General features: G+C 39.5%; 1 protein-coding gene across 4 annotated transcripts in view; it reads left to right on the top strand.

Annotated features, from left to right (window-relative positions):
• Window positions 1–309: 309 nt before the first annotated feature.
• The window catches only part of R3HDM1 (R3H domain containing 1), a 145,084-nt gene continuing 125,475 nt past the window's right edge, over window positions 310–19,918 (top strand). For 2 of the 4 annotated variants that reach the window (XM_080667246.1, XM_080667244.1), the window contains exons 1-3: window positions 310–445; window positions 2,077–2,287; window positions 19,743–19,784. In XM_080667246.1, coding sequence (XP_080523372.1) covers window positions 2,117–2,287; window positions 19,743–19,784 — 213 coding nt within the window. In that variant the 5' untranslated portion in view covers window positions 310–445; window positions 2,077–2,116. The remainder of the gene's footprint in view (window positions 446–2,076; window positions 2,288–19,742; window positions 19,785–19,918) is intronic. The other 2 variants (XM_080667247.1, XM_080667245.1) reach the window with 1 other exon arrangement.

Genomic DNA, 19,918 nt, shown 5'->3' with positions numbered 1-19,918 from the left:
CCTGCTTTCTTCTCCCTTCTGCTTTTACTGATATACTCTCTAGTGGCCTCAGTGACTTATCTGGGCTCACAAAACCAATACATGTCAGAATTAGTTGAAACTGAATATTCTGACTCTTGTTAAGGACAAGAATATAAAATCTCCAGCAAGTAATATCTTTAATTGTCAAATTGCTGTATAGTATTCCATTTCACTTGGCTATTTTGTTAAAATGTCTTCATTGCTTTTAATTTTAGGCCACTGAAAGGTATGATATATTTGATCCACGACAGTTTATTTCAGTCCAGGAATCTACAGTGGTGACAAGGACATGGGACTCCTCCTGCCAGATTCCAGATGGTTCAATACAATTGACATCCTGGCTGACAACTGTGAAAAAGAACCTTGGATTATTTTATTTTATTTTTGTGGGACACCACAATCCAAAATCCATAGAACACATCAGGTAACCTCTCTTCTTACTTAAGAAAAAAGTTCCTTTCTTTTGTTTTGTTTTGTTTTTGTTTTTGTTTTCTAAATCTTACATATAAAAAGCAAGGTACCAGGGTATTTTAAGTAAACCTTTCCTCCTTAGTAAGCTTATTGTTTTTAGAATGAAACAGTTAACCTTGGTACTGAATGTAATCAAGGAAGACATGCTCTTTATTCAATTGAGTCTACCTGTGACTTTAGAATTTATTTCTCTCTCTTTTTTAAAACTTTTCAGATATATTTGCCCCCTCGATTTTATCATGAAATTTTTGTAAATACAGGAAAGTTGAAAGAGTTTTACAGTGATTAAACATATAACCACTCTTAATTCTACCATTAACATTTTATTGTACTTACTTTAACCTGCACTTGTTCACATATATCCATTCCTCTGTCTAGCCATCAGTATATCTTAATTTTTTTATACATTTCAAAATAAGTTGTTCTTGTTCTCACCGCAAAAAAAATTTGTCATTATGTGAGGTGATGGATTATGTTAATCATTTAGCAATATATACTTGTGTTATATTATCATGTTATACACTTTAAACTTATACATGATCATAAAGCTAGAAAGAAAAAATTGTTTCCATTAACTTCTGCTCTTCAAGTTTACATTTTCTAAAACGACAACTATCTCTGATACATTTTTATTTGATATTCAATGTAAAGTCCCCAGTGTTTTTTTAAACTCACTAAGAACATGAAATATATTGGCATCTTATCTGCTTGCTCTCCTACGGAGTCCATATACTAGACCCTCTGGTAATGTGTTGTTTGGCATTGAATCACATAAATCAGGAAAGTGGGGGTTTTTTTGTGTGTGTTTTTTTGTTTGTTTGTTTTTAATATATTTTATTGATTTTTTACAGAGAGGAAGGGAGAGGGATAGAGAGTTAGAAACATCGATGAGAGAGAAACATACATCAGCTGCCTCCTGCACATTCCCTACTGGGGATGTGCCCGCAACCAAGGTACATGCCCTTGACCGGAATCAAACCTGGGATCTTTCAGTCTGCAGGCCGACGCTCTATTCGCTGAGCCAAACTGGTTACGGCGAATCAAGAGAGTTTTAAATTCTTGATTTATAAAGCCAAATAGTTATTAATCCAGATGCACAACTGTATTTTGTATAAAATGTTACTGTTTATTTCTTTAATATTTCATAATTGCAGGGTAATTTAAGAAATTTAGAATTTGAGAAATCTAGACAAAAGCTATGATAAGAAAATATTTTCTGACAGGATATTTATATTATTCATTTATAGAAAAAAAATTTCTAATGATATCTAAATATACATTTATCATACCCCAACCATTGCCTCCCATCTCAATATGGCTAATGTTTCTTAAGAACTTTCACAAGTGGTCTGTGCATGAAAATCACCTCATGCCCTTATTATAGTTCTTATCTCATGGTATTGATTTTTTTTCTTTAATTTGAGCTGGTCTGGCACTAAACTGTATATTCCTTGAAAGCAGGAGTTTTGCTTCTCTCTGGGTATACTCAGCATTATTTCTGGGACACAGAAAGTACTTAGTCAATATTATGTAGTAACTCAATGTAAGAAATGTTAAATTTTTTTTCTTTTCTTTTTTCCTAAGGCTTCAGGTTCCCTGTAGAATTCTAAAATAAACTTTGCTGATGAGGATGTCTGATATTGTTACTGTAAAAAATGAAACTGAAACAATGAAGGATTTGGAGGCAGAAGGGAAAGATACAACCAGAGTTGAAACTCTTACCAAATCAGAGAACTATGGGAAGATTTTAGCAGAGAAGAATGAACATTGTATTGACAACAATATTGATTTTCAGGTAAACAGGATTTTTCTCTCTGGATACAAATGCTGACTATTCAATATATAATTACCTTCTTCATAGAAAACTCACTTTCAGGATAAGCTGGCCCGTTGAGATATGCTTATCAGCCAGTTTTTGAGCCATTTGGATTAGCTTGTGGGGTCTAATTCTTTTATTTTCTTGTATCATGTAATAATTTTCGTTTCTGTGTGGCAATACTTTTTTATTGACTTTCTACGTTTTTATTCCACTCTGCCCCTAATCAATATTGTTTGAGTTCAGAATTTAACCGAAGAGCTCTTAGAGGTTAGAAGAATAGAGAGATGGGAACTGCAGAAGTTCTTTTGGCAAAAACAGCCTTCAGGGGAAGTTATCAACCATGACTAAGAAAAAAGATTGGAGAGGACAAAAAAGCCACTTAAGGCTTTTGATGCTACACATATATGATGACTAGAACTAACCACTGTGAAGGCTTTTAATTCCAGGCATAGAAGGAAATTGAAGGGATAGTCAAGATTCAAGATAGGTAAAAATTGTTTCAAGTAGTACTTAAAGTACTTAGTTCTAGGTGCTCCAGCAAAGGGCCAGCAATTTTTAAACAGAATTTACTAAAACTGTTGTGTTTTATTTTTCAAACATGATTTGTGAGTTGGAAAATGGAACAGGGCTCGGCTGAGTGCAGTTTCTATTTCACAGGGAGTCAAAAGAAGGCCCTCCCTAATATTTAACTGGCAGATGGGCTGGCCTGGAAGTGTTAAAACTATTTGAGAATAATGGCTGGAATGTAGGCTAGATGAAATTGGGAGCATCTACCAATAGTCCTTCCAGCATGTAGGCCCCAAGGGAGTCCGACTTATTATGGTGACTCAGGGGTCCCAGAAAGAATGTTCAAAGAGCCAAGCAAAGCTGTAAGGTCTCTTTTGACTAGACTCAGCAGTCCCAGAATGTCACTTCCACTGTTGTCTTTTAATGACACATGTCAATAAAGTCAGTCAAGATTCAAGGGAAGGGGAATTCGACCCTTACTAAAGGTAGTCCCTTAGTTTACCACAAAAAGTTATCTTAAAATACTATCTTTTACACTTCTGTTTTAGTTTAACCCTATGAATATAGAATTCTACTTCTGGCAGAAATATTCTATAATTCTTTCTGTATCCTAAAGACTTGAGGGCTACATGCTAAAAATTATACCTTCATTTTTTATGATAAGTAAAAAAGGGTCTTTTTAAGGTTATTTTATTCATTCAGTCAGAAACTTTTTATTACCTATTATGTGTCAAAATGATAGCAACTCATATACCTATAAAAAAGCAGGCCTTTTGGGTAAGTATAGTCAAATGGTAATTATCTAACAAATTGGGAGGAATACTATTTTTTTTTTCTAGTCATTCTTAGTAATAGCACTTCTTAAAACAAAAAAATTGCCATACCTGTAGTCAGTACACTGAGTGATGGCAGCATGTCAGGATCCAGGTTGAATCAGAAAATCTGCTAAAATCTTATTGCATTTCTGATTGAAGTACTAAAAGATTTCCTTTTAGTCTCTTTTCTATACCTGATGTTCACCCTTCCAGGCTATGCTTATCAAACAAGCGATTGATTTGGATTATTGCATTTCCTCCCAGGTCTGTTGTGTTGCTCTTGTCTATAAGTATAAAAATATTTTAATGACCACTATCACTAGAATATAGCCCAGTTGTTGGTATTATAGGAAAATTTCATGCATTCTCCAAACTCTTATTGAAAACCTAGTCTATGCCAAGGAAATCATTATAATAAAGAGCTAATATGCTAATGTTGAGGACGCCATAACGCGTAACGACCAATCGCAGGAGGCTGCATGCTTGTGCGCGGTGGGGCGTTGCTGTGGAGACAGGCGGAAGCAGGGAGGTGCCTGGAGGAGGCGGGACCAATCCAATGCTGGGGAGGGCAGGTGTGAGAGCCTGTAGCGCGCCCCCCTCACCAGTCCTTTGCCACCCACTGCACTCAGAGCACACCGCTGCCCACCTGCCAGGGGAAGGAGCACAGTGCAGCAGGTGGGAGGCTTACACAATCTCCTCTGATGCCATGACGGACAGAGCTACCACATTGCTCTGGAGATGGGGCGGAAGCGGGGAGATGCCCAGAGAAGGCGGGACCAGACTGAGGCCACTCAAGGGACTGAGGGCAGGGCTAAAGTGGTCAGAGAAGGCCACAGGGGTCAGGGGCTGGGCCAGGCACGCTGGAGCTCTGCGTGGAGAGATTCGGGTGCCAAGGCAGGGTAGCAGGTGGGTGGGCGGGTCCACGCGATTTCATACGCTGGGCTCCTAGTATTATAGTAAGCAAAAATAGGCATGGTTTCTGCCATCATGTTCCATATAGCGTGGTGACTGTAAAGATGGGAAAGAGAAACAGAATATGAGAATTCATTTTATGTTCATCCATTGAATGCTATATGCATAGTTTACTCAGATGTTTATTAAGAGTGTACATGTGAGACTATGTACTCTGATTGGAGCTTTTTGAGGCCCAAGGATGCCTCCATGCCAAGTGTCTGGCAAGGGACTTAGAGTCTAAATAACTTTACAGAAGAGATTTAAGTAATAGATATTAGGAATAGAAGTAGATAAAACTAGGAAAAAAAATTTTACCTAATGTAATGTAAAATAAAATCAATTGGTTACTTTTCAACTTACTCTGGTGTTACCTATTATAAAATGTCTTTTTTCTAACATGCTACTTAGGTATTTCATCTTTCTTTGGTACCTCTAAGATACCGCCTCAAAGTTTAATTTCAAATTAGAACTATTATTTTTACTCAAATTTAAATGTGTGCACCAATTATAATATAGGTTTCCTATTAAGAATTTTGAATAAAACAAATATTTCTTTCCTGTCATTCCTGAAAGTCAGCTACCATGAATATAACTTATATCTATTGTCTTGCTTCAGCATAGTAATATTTAAAGCGACTTAAGATAATGGAAATGTTTTCCTGAAGAACCATACATTTCATCCATTTCCAAGTCTTAATTTCCTGACTGTACCCTTAGTAGTTTATTTAGGAAAAAAACTCATTTTTAAATGAGTGGTTCTCATAGCTTCTTTTATACCATGAAGAAATCTTACGATTTTCTACTGTCTATTAAGGAAAGTATTTACATCCTATATAATAAAAGCCTAATATGCTAACTGTCCAGTCATCTGTTCAACTAATCAAAGCGTGATATGCTAAGGCCACTCAACCACTCACTATGACGTGCACTGAACACCAGGGGGCAGACGCTCCGACTGGTAGGTTATCTTGCTGCTGGGTTCTGGCCTATCAGAACTGAGCGAGATAGGCCAGACACATCCTGGAGCCCTCCCGCAGTCCCTCTCTAGCAGGTCAACCTCCCACGTTCCTCCCCAACCCTGATTGTGCACAGGTGGGGTCCCTTGGCCTGGCCTGTGCCCTCTCGCAATCCGGGACCCCTTAAGGGATGTCATAGAGCCAGTTTTGGCCCATTCTCACAGGCCAGGCTAAGGGGGACCCCTCTGGTGCATGAATTCATGCACTGGGCCTCTAGTAAAAAATAATTTCTTCAAACTAGAGAGTGGCCAGCAAACATTAGACCTCACCTTGGATGGTTCCAACTAGAGATGATCTCAGAGCTCCTTGGTCTTTTCTTTTATAAATAATTCCACCATGTGATGCTTTACTCTTTAAAAAATATTAGTTGTCTTTTATATAAATTTTAGGACTACTTTCTTAAGAATATCTTAAGACTGCTTTAGACCTAATTCAAATAGTGTGTGTTAATGTCAAGAAGGTAACTTTCCCACATAATTGCCTGAAGTTGTTCTAAACTGTTGATGATGATCCCAAATAATTATGAAAATATTTTTTGCTTAGTAACTTTTCTACTGCCATACACTATTTCTGTTACAAACTTTAAGTTATATGTTAACCTTTCTATGATCATTAGGTATTTGGAACTTTGGGTTGGTGAGGTGTCAGGATTCTAAATCCAGAAAAAATTTAATATGTTAGACTACTAATAATTTTTAATATAGGATAAATGGGGTGGGGGTTGCTTTGTTTTCCTTTGTATAATTTATTTGTATGAAATTTATTGTGTAATTTTTTTCTCAGAGGTAGATTTCTCAGATTAAATTTAGGTAAATTACTTGTTGATTTTTTTACTGTCGTTTATTTGAAATATAAAATTAGGAACCTTCTGTTCTGCTTACTTATTAAAGATTCAAACTCAACTTTCTCATTTTTTTACAGTTGTATCTTTGTACTTGGCAAATGCTTTGTCTGAGGGTATTCATCTGTCAATATCAGGGGTCCTCAAACTTTTTAAATAGGGGGCCAGTTCACTGTCCCTCAAACCGATGGAGGGCCAGACTATAGTTTAAAAAAAAAAAAAAACTATGAACAAATTCCTATGCGCACTGCGGGCCCGGGACGAGTCGGCTGCTAAGCAGGACAGGCACTGGCACCCGACAGGCCAGATAAAACTCCTCGGCGGGCCGCATGTGGCCCGTGGGCCGCAGTTTGAGGACACCTGGTCTATATGTGCATATAATCATGATTCAAAGCATATTTTGGAAAAGTTCAAACAATCCTTCTCCTCACGAACTATTTGTTGAACAATAGGATGGCCCAGTGATTGGCAAACCGCGGCTTGCAAGCCACATGTGGCTCTTTAGCCCCTTGAGTGTGGCTCTTCCACAAAATACCACGGCCTGGGCGAGTGTATTTTGAAGAAGTGGCGTTAGAAGAAGTTTAAGTTTAAAAAATTTGGCTCTCAAAAGAAACTTCAGGAGAAACCAAGATGGCGGCATAGGTAAGCACCTAAACTGCTGCCTCACACAACAATTTTAAAACTACAACTAAAAGACAGAACGGACATCATCCAGAACCACAGGAAAGCTGGCAGAGTGGAAATTCTACAACTAGAAGTAAAGAGAAAAGCTCACGGAGAATCAGAGGAGCTGCAAAGGGCTGAGGTATGGAGACACGCGCGCAAAGAGGAAGGGTAGCTGAGTGCCTGGTTGGCTTTCTCTGGCGGGAGGGGGAAGGAAACCCCCGACTGCACTGAACCCCAGTTCCGACTGCACTGAACCCCAGTTCAGGGCGAAACCCCGTGGACCCAGGCTCATACAGGGGGTGTCTGGACTGTCAGGTAGAACGGCACACAGAGACTCGGAGACTCGGGGGAGCCACGGGAGGCAGGGGTCTAGAGGCACGCATGCAGGAGTGCGCGCAGAGAAGACTGACTGCGGAGGTTGCTGCAGGCTTTCCCTAGCGAAAGGGACTTGGAAGCTCCTGATTGCAGTGAACCCCAGTTCCGACTGCACTGAACCCCAGTTCCGGGCGAGCCCCTGGGGACCCATGCTCTTACAGGGGGAATCTGGACTGTCAGGCGGAAGCTCAGGGGAGCCGCAGAAAGTAGAGGTCTGGTGGCACGCGCGTAAGGGCAGGGCTGACGGGAAGCCAAGACTGTCTGCTCAGCCCTGAGACTCCACCCATCCAAGCTGAGCACAGAGGCTTTTGCAATTTTGCAAAACTGGTCCTATAAGGCTGTCTCCAGCACAGAAGGTCTCCCGGGGTAGACACAGCTGATACAGCCAATTGGCCTGGAGGTCAATTCCTCCCAGTGATACCAACAACAATCAAGACTTAACTACAACAAGGCTGTACACACAGTCCACAAAGCGGTGCACCAAGAGTGTCCACCTCAGGTAACTGGGGAGGCCGACCCATTGGGCCATATTGGAAACCTAGCTCACAAAGGTACCCTACCAATTCAGGGAAGCAGTGAAAATGTGGAGACAAAGAAACAGATCACAAACGAAAGAAATGGAGGAAAACAAACAACTGGATATAGAATTCAAAACCACAATTATAAGGTTTTTCAAGAATTTCCTAGAAAAGGCCGATAAATTTAGCGAGACCCTCGAGGATATGAAAAAGGACCAACTAGAAATTAAACATACACTGACTGAAATAAAAAAAAATTATACAGAGACCCAACAGCAGCCTAGAGGAACGCAAGAATCAAGTCAAAGACTTGAAATACAAAGAAGCAAAAAACACTCAACCGGAAAAGAAAAAGGAAAAAAGAATCCAAAAACTTGAAGATAGTGTAAGAAGCCTCTGGGACAACTTCAAGCGTACCAACATCAGAATTATGGGGGTGCCAGAAGAAGAGAGAGAGCAAGATACTGAAAACCTATTTGAAGAAATAATGACTGAAACCTTTCCCCACCTGGTGAAAGAAATAGACTTACAAGTCCAGGAAGCACACACAACCCCAAACAAAAGGAATCCAAAGAGGACCACACCAAGACACATCATAATTAAAATGCCAAGGGCAAAAGACAAAGAGAGAATATTAAAAGCAGCAAGAGAAAAACAGTTAATTACCTGCAAGGGAGCACCCATACGATTGTCAGCTGACCTCTCAACAGAAACTATGCAGGCCAGACGGGAGTGGCAAGAAATATTCAAAGTGATGAATAGCAAGAACCTACAACCAAGATTATTCTACCCAGCAAAGTTATCAATCAGAATGCACGGTCAGATAAAGAGCTTCACAGATAAGAAAAAGCTAAAGCAGTTCATCACCACTAAACCAGTATTATGTAAAATTCTGAAAAGTATTCTTTAAGAAGAGGAAGAAGAAAAAAGTAAAGATAAAAATTATGAACAACAAATACATATCTATCAACAAGTGAACCTAAAAATCAAGTGAATTAAAAATCTGATGAACAGAATAAACTGGTGAATATAATAGAACCAGGGGCATAGAAAGGGAGTGGACTGATAATTCTCAGGGGGAAATGGGAATGGGGGTTGCAGGAAGAGAGTGGACAAAAATCGTACACCTATGGATGAGAACAGTAGTGGGGAGGTAAGGGCAGAAGGTGGGGTGGGAACCGGGTGGAGGGGAACTATGGGGGGGAAAGGAGAAACAATTGTAATAATCTGAACAATAAAGATTTATTCAATAAAATAAAGAAATTTCAATCGTTGTACTGTTGATATTTGGCTCTGTTGACTAATGAGTTTGCCAACCACTGGGATGGCCAGTTCAAATTGTGTTGGTAACCCTTGTTGTGGAGGAAAAAAGAGAATTGATTTTCATTAACTAGGCTTTATATGTCAGAATGCATGAATAGCTTCTTATATATATCTATCTCCTGTTGAAGTAGGTGTTTAATATATTCTCAGTTTCTGTAATAAGACCTTTGATAATTAAGATGAGACTTTTATATCAAGTTCTTTTGCATTTATTTAAAAAGGAAAGTAAGGGATAAGGAAGCAATGCCAATCCAATAATATTATCAGAAAAACTCAGGGTACAGGCCACACTCCTCCAATTTGAGGTAAATGGGATAAAAATGCAAAGATGTTTCTGTTTAAAGGGTTGAATAAAAGTCTGTCTATTTAAAATCATAAAAATCTTAACTCTTTTGCTATTTGTCTAACAGATAAAAATGATGTAAGTAATTTAACTGGTACATAGTTAGAGCCTAGCAATGGTAGATGCTATTAATAATATACTATTGCCTTGGCCAGGTGTCTCAGTTGGTTAGAGCAGTGGTCGGCAAACCGCAGCTCGTGAGCCACATGCGGCTCTTTGGCCCCTTGAGTGTGGCTCTTCCACAAAATACCACGGCCTGGGTGAGTCTATTTTGAAGAAGTGGCGTTAGAAGAAGTTTAAGTTTAAAAAAATTGGCTCTCAAAGGAAATTTCAGTTGCCCCAACTGGGAATTGCACCATGACCTCCTGGTTCATAGGTTGATGCTTATCACTGAGCCATGCTGGCCTGGCTTAGATTCACGTTGTACTGTTGATATTTGGCTCTGTTGACTAATGAGTTTGCCAACCACTGCGTTAGAGCATCGTCTCATACACCAAAGGTTGCAGTTTGATTACTGGTCAGGACGTGTATGGTAGGCAAGCAGTGGATGTTTCTCTCTCCCATTGATGTTGTTCTTTCTCTCTCTCAAATCAATAAAAACATATCATTTGGTGAGGATTAACAAATAATAACGATTGTTATTATTATAATCCCAATTGTTTTATTATTAACATTAGCACATCTGCTCCTCAGATTTTATTATCATGCAATATAGATTCTTTTTCCTTTGATAATAAAAAGTAAAGATTATTTCTTTACTTTCCCCCAAATTGCAATGGAGTAGTTTTTGTTCTTTGTATTAAGTTCCCTATCTTTATAGTCCTTTATTAATATTTAATAATAGCAACTTTTTAAAAAGTCTACTATCCCAACTCAGCAAATTGTTTTTTCTGTTATTCTGGTGGAAATTATCAACTTAACCTCTGCTGTTTTCACTGCTCCTGACCTTTGTTTAGATATTTAACACTTTAATCTACACTAATAAAAGAGAAACATGCAAATTAACCATCACTTTTCTTCACCCACAAGCCATGGCCACCAGCCAATCAGGAGCGAGTATGCAAATTAACCCAACTAAGATGGCGGCCTGCCACGGAGCTGGAGCAAGCATGAGGCTTGGGTTGCCCCAGCAATGGAGGAAGCCAAGCTTCCCACCCTGGCTGGCCCTGGCCTCCACTCAAGGCTACAAAGTTTCAAATTATCCTATCTAATAAAGAGGGAATATGCAAATTGACTGTCACTCTGTCACTAAGATGGCGGTGCCCAGTCCCCTCAGCCCCACTGGAGTCCCCCAGTCCTTTTAGCCCTCGCCGCGGTGAGGGGCAAGCAGGCCTCTGCAGAGAGCAGACAGCAGGCCCCACAGAGAGCAGACAGTAGGGCCCCCACAGAGAGCAGATACTAGGGCCTGCGGTGGCATTGAACAGGCAGATCTGCAGAGCAGAGAACTATGGGGAGTGGGCCTAAGCTGTCAGTAGGACATCTCCTGAGGGCTCACAGATTGGAGAGGGTCCAGGTCGGGCTGAGGAACCACCCCCCAGCTCCCGTGCACGAATTTCATTCACTGGGCCTCTAGTAGAAGATAAATAAATCCTAGATACTTGCTTCCAGCCAGCCCTGGCCTCCACTCAAGGAGGCACTGAATAAAAAAATGGAGGGGCTGGGCCCTTGGGTCGCCAGGCAGTAATCCGGCTAGGATGGGATGGCAGGGGCCTTTGGTGGTAAGCAGACCAGCAGGGGGGGCAGTTGGGGGTGAGTAGGCCATCAGTGGGGGTCATTTGGAGGTGATCAGGACGGATGGGGCAGTTTGGAGTGAGCAGGCCATCAGGGGAGCAGTTGGGGGTGAGCAGACCAGTGGGAAGGGAAGGTGAGGGCAAACAGGCCAGCAGGGGGGCACAGGGGGCAGTTGGGGTGATATGGCTGGCAGGGGCGCATTTGGCGGTGAGCAGGCCGGCGGTGGGGGGCAAGCAGGCCAGCAGGCAGAATGGTTAGGGGCAATCAGGCAGGCAGGCAGGTGAGCGGCTGGAGCCAGCAGTCGTGGATTGTGAGAGGGATATCCGACTGCTGGTTTAGGCCCGATCCCTGTAAACCGTCAGTAGGACATCCTTCGAGGGGTCCCAGATTGGAGAGGGTGCAGACCGGGCTGAGGAACACCCCCCAACAACACACACACACACACACACACACACACACACACACACACACACACACACTGTGCACGAATTTCGTGCACCGGGCCGCTTGTTTATTATATTCTCCCACATAATTACTATTAGTCCTTACTGTTACCTTGAAAAATAGTTTGAATTAGTACACTCTTCAAGGTGTGTTAAGTGCCTTACTTGAAAGGCTGTCAACCATTCAGTTAATTTTGTTCATAATTAAAATGGCAATTGATCCTCTTTTTGTAATAAGTTAGATATCATATTAATTGAGTGATATATTTGTGGTTATTTTTATGCTATCACACAATGTAACTCAAGGATTATTGTTATTTCTTAGCAATACAATAAATCTCATGGTTTATGATGTCAGTACTTTTGTTTTTCTTTCCTTTGACCATAAAGAAATGTTAAATAGACCTAACTACCTTGTTTCCTTTGTTACTAGTTGTAAAGCTACCTGGTTTGGAGTAGCAACTAAGATATGATATTTTGTGGATTCTTTCAGTTCCATATTCTGAAGTAAATTTTAAATTTGTTTAAAGTTAAATTAAAGACCAACATGCTGAAATCATTAAACATTTTTGTTTCTCATTGCTTTCAAATCTACAGGGCAGTAAATAAAAAAACAGTTGTATGTTTATTATAATATTATATCTTAACCATTTATTATTGAACATGTTTTTCTCCAAGCTAGTAGCAAGTAGCTCTAATGATATATTATCATAAGTTTTATGCTGAAGTTCCATTAAGGATATTTCATATTCTTTACCCAATTATTGGCCTAATTCTAGCCCTATACTTTAGTATCAAACAATGTAAATTATAAATTGAGGGCTTTGTCCCTAAGCCTTCTAAATTCTAATTTAATTAGCATTTTTCTAGAGTAGTAAATGTCTGTTAAACAAGCTGCTAAATTTTCACTTTGACAGTGAAATTCCATTAAAAGTGAAAAGCAAAACTATAAAGAAAATCAGTGAACTCAAAAGTCAGTTCTTTGAGAAGATTAACAAAAGTGATAAACCTTTACCTAGATGGACTAAAAAAATATAGACTCAAATTATTAAAGTAAGAAATAAATAATTGGGGGCATTACTATCAATTCTACAAAATAAAAAGGATTATAAGAGGGTACTTTGAACAGTATGCCAAAAAAGTGGATAATCTAGATGAAATGTACAAATTCCTAGAAACACAAAACCTAACAAGACTAAATCATGAAGAAACAGATAATAGACCTATAACTAGTAAGGAGATTAAGCAGTAACCAAAAGTCTTTCGACAGAGGAAAACCCTAACTCTGGTTTCATAGGTGAATTCTACTAAACATTTTAAAGAACTAATAACAACTTTTCTCCAACTTTTACACAAAATTTAAGGAGGAGGGAACAATTCCTAACTCATTTTGTGTGGCCAGGATTACCGAGATACCAAATCTAGGCAAAGACTTTTCAAGAAAGCTATAGACCAATATCCCTTATGAACAGTGATGCAAAGATCTTCAACAAAACACTAGCAAACCAAATTCAGCAGCATATTTAGAGGATTGTATGCCATGACCATGTGCGATTTATTCCTGGAATGTAAGAGAGATTCAACGTATGAAAATTGATCAATGAAATGCATATTAAGAAAGTAAAGGGGGGGAGGAAATTGATGCAGAAAAAGCATTTCACAAAACTCAACACCCCTTTGTCATCAAAATATTCATAAAACTATGATTAGAAGGGAATTACCTCAATGTAATAAAAGCCATGTATGAAAAATCCACATTGAACATTATAAAAGATTGATAAAAGATTGACACCTTTTCCTCTATGACCAAGAACAAGGCAAGGATGCTTGCTTTCACGACTTCTATTTAACATAGCACTGAAAATTCTAGTCAGAAATTAAGCAAGAAAAAGAAAAAAAAAAAGGCATCCAAATTGGAAAGGAAGAAGTAAAATTAACTTTTTTTTTCTTTTTGGTAGATGACAATCTTACGTGTAGGAAAGCCTTAATGTTTCACAAAATACTGTTAAAACTAATAAACAAATTCAATAAAGTTGTAGGGTATAAGTTCAATATGCAAAAAACAATTGCACTTCTCTACAACAGCAAATCTAAAGAGGAAAAATACAAAAGAAATCGCATTTACAGTAGCATCTGAAAGAATAAAATACTTAGGAATTAACTTAAGGAAGTGATAGACTAATATAATCTATAAAATAAAAGTGTAATATGCTGATTAGACCAGACAGCCAGACGACCTTCCGGACAAAGCTGGTGCTGCAAGGGCCAAGGCACCTATCACGGCTGGAAGGGCCAGTGCTGTGAGGGCCGAGCCCCTTGCACGTATTTCGTGCATTAGTTCCCTAGTGAAAATTATAAAATGTTGCTGAAAGAAATTAAAAACGGCATAAATACATGGAAACATGTCCCATGTTCATGAATTGGAACGCTTAATATTGTTAAAATGTCAGTACTACCCAGAGAAATGTACACATTAAATAAAATCAAACTCCAACTGACGTTTTTTGCAAAAATAGAAAAACCTATTCTAAAATATGGAATCCCAAAGGACCTGGAATAGCCAAAACAGTCTTTAAAAACAATAAAATTTGCGAGTCACACTTCCTGATTTCAGAACTTACTACAAAGCTACAGTAAGCAAAATAGTGTGGTAGTAGCATAAAGATAGACATATAGACCAATGGAATAGAATAGAGAGCCCAGAAATAAACCCATGCATATATGGTCAAATGAAATTTGATAAGGATGCCAAGATTATGGAGAAAGGGTTGCCTTTTCACAAATGGTGCTGGGAAAACTGTCTTTGTGCAAGAGAATGAAGTTGGACCCTTACCTAACACTATCCTATCTAATAAAGAGGGAATATGCTAATTGATCCTCACATCATCACAAAGATGGTAACGCCCACGGCCAATAAGAAGGGAATATGCTACTTGACTGCCACGCCCTCAAAGATGGTGGTTCCCACAGCCACAAGATCGCGGTACCCAGTCCCCTCAGCCCCACCGGGGCAGCAGGTGCGTGGCATGGCCGGGCCCGCACCCAGTCGGGCCCGGCCACTTCGCGCATCGCCTTCCCCTGATCGCTGGGTCACCTCCTGCCCCTGAGGGTTCCCAGACTGTGAGAGGGGGCAGGCCCGGCTGAGGGACACCCTCCAGTACATGAATTTTCCAAGACTCTAAACAGAAGAGCTCAAATAAAAGTCTTAGAAGAAAACATAAGGGAGAAATTTTGACATTGGATTTAGCAATGATTTCTTACATGTGACACCAAAGGAGTCAGCCAGGAGGGCTTTCTCTGTCCCCAGTCTACCTCCAAGGCACCCCTACCTCCCAGGAGTATCTCCTATAAACTGCACACCCACGAGGGAAGGGGACAAGGAGTTGAAGCTGCCAGAGCCATTTAAAGTTGACAACTTTAAGGAAGTAAATGGGGATGACTGCAAAACCACAAAACAGACTAAAGAAGGTTGTTAAGACATCCCCCGCCCCCCAAAATTCTGCATCTCAACAAGCTTCCATTGACAGGCCTGTGAGGATGTAAGATGGATGAGGATGTAAGATGCATATGCCTAAGAGAAACGCAGCAGTACTGGTGAAGGAAAACAACCATTAAACTGTGAAAGCTACTCTAACCCAGTGGTCAGCAAACTCATTAGTCAACAGAGCCAAATACCAACAGTACAATGATTGAAATTTCTTTTTAGAGCCAAATTTTTTAAACTTAAACTTCTTCTAATGCCACTTCTTCAAAATAGACTCGCCCAGGCCGTGGTATTTTGTGGAAGAGCCACACTCAAGGCACCAAAGAGCCACATGTGGCTCGCGGGCCGCAGTTTGCCGACCACAGCTCTAACCAAATGATTAGGGAAACTGGACTCCCTGCCTCTTGGCTGTCTTTCAAGAGTACAGGCCTTCTATGACATGACAGCAGAAACATACAGCCCAGAGCAGTGTCTGGCTGGTCCTGGCCCCACAGACAATGGGAAGAAAGCCACTGAGCCAGTTCACTTTCACCCCAGAGGGACATTGACGTTTCTAAGAAAAGAATCAACACTGAGGTCTGAGGCATGACCATCAATGGGCACCATACCTAGTCCTTAGGAACTGTGTATTTGGGTTCAGGGTGAGTGGGTTTCCATTTGAAACCCAGGGACATCTGTGGATATTATCTTCATTACCATCACCCTTCATGGAAGAAGACCCTGAGGAAGAAAATGCTCCAGAGAGGAATGTCCTCTGTTGTTAACCCATCTGATGACATTTCTTCCCCAAAAGATTCTGAGTTTGCAGGAAGAGCTCAAGTTAATGATCAACCATTTTGGAGTTAGATTCATAGAATTCAAAGAGTTACAGCTAAAAAGTTTTTAAAGTTGAGCTGAGCAGCCCTTCCATTTTCAGAGACCTGCACTTAGAGATCCAGTGGCACAGCCAGGACTCAATCCTAGCCTACCTCCATGTGCTTTTCCCAGAGCACTATGCTGCTTCAATCATGACCATTTCCAACCTTATTTGGCCTGACTACCCTAAAAGCATCATCTGCGTTTCAGTGTATATTACAGTAAACGCAAGCTCTTTTTGCTGAGTCTTATAGATGCTAAAACACTTGCTGAAATCTGCAGGAGATATTTACACATCCATGTTCATAGAAGCATTATTCACAATAGCTAAAACATGGAATCCAGATGCATTCATCAACAAATGAAAGGATATTCCATTGTATTGAACATTATTAAATAATACCCTCAAATATGCAATATTATTTAGCCTTAAAAAGGGAGGAAATTCTGTAGCAATATGCTACAACATAGATGAACCTTGAGGTCATTATGCTAAGTTAAATAAGCCAGTCAAAAGAAGACATACAATTTGACTTATATCAGGTACTTAGAGTAGTCAAAATCATAGAGAGTGGTTGCAAGGGGTTGGGATCGGGGGAGAGTGATAATTACATTTAATGAGTTCAGAGTTTAAGTTTTACAAGATGAAAATAATTATAGATATAGATTGTGGTGATGGTTGTACAACACTATGATTATATTCAATACCACTGAACTATACACTTGAAAATGGTCAAAATGTTAAATTTCATGTTGTGTAAATTTTCCACAATAAAAAAAAATGGGGAAAAGGTGAAAGGTGTGGTTTAAATAATAAAATCTATTTGAGATGGGTGGGTAGGTGGAAAGAGATCAACCAAAGAACTTGTATGCATTATACATACATGTATAACCCATGGACACAGACAATAGGGTGGTGAAGGCTTGGGGCGAGGGATGGGAGCAGTCTAGAAGGGGTCCGTGGGGAAATAAAGACTTAATTTTTTAAAATAATTATTTTTATTTAAAGCCAAATCTAGCTATCAAATTGACACCAAAAATATAAAACAAAGGTTATTTTCTTTAATAAACCAAACTTGTTTTCTCTGCTTTGTTATGTGTGCATGTGTGTATGGTAAGCTTTCTGGTATATAGTATGTAATTTCAGTTCTTTGCTATTTGAAATGAAATAGTGACTTTTATTGAATAATGCCACTTTGGCAGTTTATACTTTACTTATGAAGTAGTGTATTAGTTTTTTATTGCTGCAGAGCATATTACCACAAACTTAATTAACACAATACTCAATTATCTACTCAGTTGTAGATATCAGATCTGTAGATTAGAAATTAGTTTGGGCTCAAGTAACCTCTCTGTTTAGGATTTCAAAGGTGTTGGCTCGACTGGGCCCTTACCTGAAGACTGGGGGGAAATTTGCTTCTGGGCTCCTTCTAGTTATTGGCAGAACTCAGTTGCTTGCAGTTGTGGGTCAGAGGTCCACATTTCCTGACTGACTGTAGAAAGGCCACTGTGCTCCTAGGCAGGGGTGGGCAAACTTTTTGACTCGAGGGCCACAATGGGTTCTTAAACTGGACCGGAGGGCCGGAACAAAAGCATGGATGGAGTGTTTGTGTGAACTAATATAAATTCAAAGTAAAGGAGTGGAGGGGAGAGCAAGAGAAGCGGATAGAACAGCCAGATCCGGCCCGCGGGCCATAGTTTGCCCACGGCTGTAGGCTGCCTGCAGTCCTCACAGAGCCCCTTCAAAGCAAGCAATGGTGTGTCAGTTCCTTCTTGCCCTTTGAATCTGACTTGCCTTTCTGCTCCCAACCAAAAAATGCGGCCCAACTAGCGTAACTCAGTGGTTGAACGTCGACCCATGAACCAGGATGTCAAGGTTCGATTCCCAGGTTGCAGACTCAGTCCCCAGTGGTGGGTGTGCAGGAGGCAGCTGATCAATGATCCTCTCATCATTGATATTTCTATCTCTCCCTCTCCCTTCCTCTCTGAAATCAATAAAAGCATTAAAAAAAATGAGTAAACTGAAATAACTTGACTAGGGTCACCTACTAATAAAGCCAGAAATTTAAATCCAACTCTACATTTGAATACAGTTTTTACTTGATAGTTAATCATCTCTTTTATTTTAAAAAATTTTAGCAGAAAGTTTTGTACCCTGGATACTTAGAATTGTAAGGAATTAAAGCAGAGAACAGGAGTAAGTCACAAATTATTTTCTCTTCTGCCTTTTTGCTAGTATTCATCTATTGATTTTCTCCCAGTTTCTCTTCAAGTCCTTTCTCTATAACTTTTAATTCTATTTTTGGATATGAGTTACAATTAGAAATTTTCTTGAACAAATTATAAAGTAAATCGAAACAAAAGACAATAACAACATGCAGAAGCTCTTAGTATGGCCATGTGTATATGTGGTGTATACAAGCTATTTTCTTCTCTGTAAGAAACGGAAAGTCATTTTTCTTTATTTTTTCTATTTTCCTTTTGTGTTTGTTACTGCTAATTTGTATGTAATGTGGGTAATCCAGGATCAGAATCCCAAAAATACAATGCTCTTATCTCAAGAATTTGGGGCTCAGATCGAGGGACAGGACACACTGGTACTGCAGATTCTCATTTCTGTTGGTTCTGCAGGGAAGGCTCTTTTGGATGTTAGAGTGACATGATGACTCTTCTTTCATATGTGAATATACTGATCTAGATATTAAGGATTTCTTATCTCTTTTATGTTTGGTACCAAACTGGCTTCCTGGCTTTAATGAATATAAATGATAGGTACCTGGATCTAGTACTTTTGGGGATTGGGGTTAGAGAGGTAGATTGGAAGGAGGTTGGAGGAAGGAAAGCATTTTTAAAAACCATCTGGCTCTGGTTTAGAGTCATTTCAGCTGCTTTCCCAAACCAAAGCCTGATATCACACACTAGAACTTTTGCTCCATTGGGTTCCCCAATCATGTGATAGGTGATTTGGCAATCATGTTGGACGTGTGTGTTGGAACTTTGATCTCTTTTCTTTATATCTGCTTCATTGCTTTACCCTGGACCAGGCAAACATGGTTCTGTGACCAGTAAACTGGTGATGTACTGCATATGGGGTTGAAAAGGCTCAGAATATAGGTGGTTGTACTCTGACTCAATGTGCATTTACAACATTCTCCTTAGTATGTTTGGAACTTTGCTGAGCACAGCTACTTAAAATTCCTCAGGATTTTTGTAGGGTTTTTTCCTCCTAACTTTGCCTAAATGTAATATGTAATAAAATACTGAAGAAATTTATTTTTCTACTACCTTAGAAGTTACCTTGTAATTTCATTTAGCTCAATTAACACAGAAATTATGGTAATTTGCTCACTTACAGAAAATGCCAATTCACAGAAGGATTTTAAAAGAATCTTCTACAGGTGCTTTTGGGAGGAATCAGTACATTTTTACTTAAAACCAACTTTGATTTCCTCATTTTCTATTCTTCGTGCAGTTAGTTTCTCTGTGGTTTAGGATTATGAATTGAGAAGAAAACTTTGTTTCAGTATGAAATTTAATATAAATCTTTCTTGTGTATTTAGCGGCCATTGCAGTCCTTTGGACAGACAGGAAAAAGGTCTAAGGTATAGTAAATATTTTGTGCTGGCATGCCAAGGGCCGTCCTTCATGCTTGATGAATCCTTGTTTTCATATAGCGCTGCATCAGTTTAGTTTTGTCATATTTTGTTTGGGGCAGAAAGCTTATTTTGTTTTATTT

Source organism: Plecotus auritus (genome assembly GCF_963455305.1).
Source record: "Plecotus auritus genome assembly, chromosome: 5".
Taxonomy (NCBI): domain Eukaryota; kingdom Metazoa; phylum Chordata; class Mammalia; order Chiroptera; family Vespertilionidae; genus Plecotus; species Plecotus auritus.
Note: the sequence above shows the minus strand (reverse complement) of the source record. Positions and strands in the feature narration are given on the sequence as shown.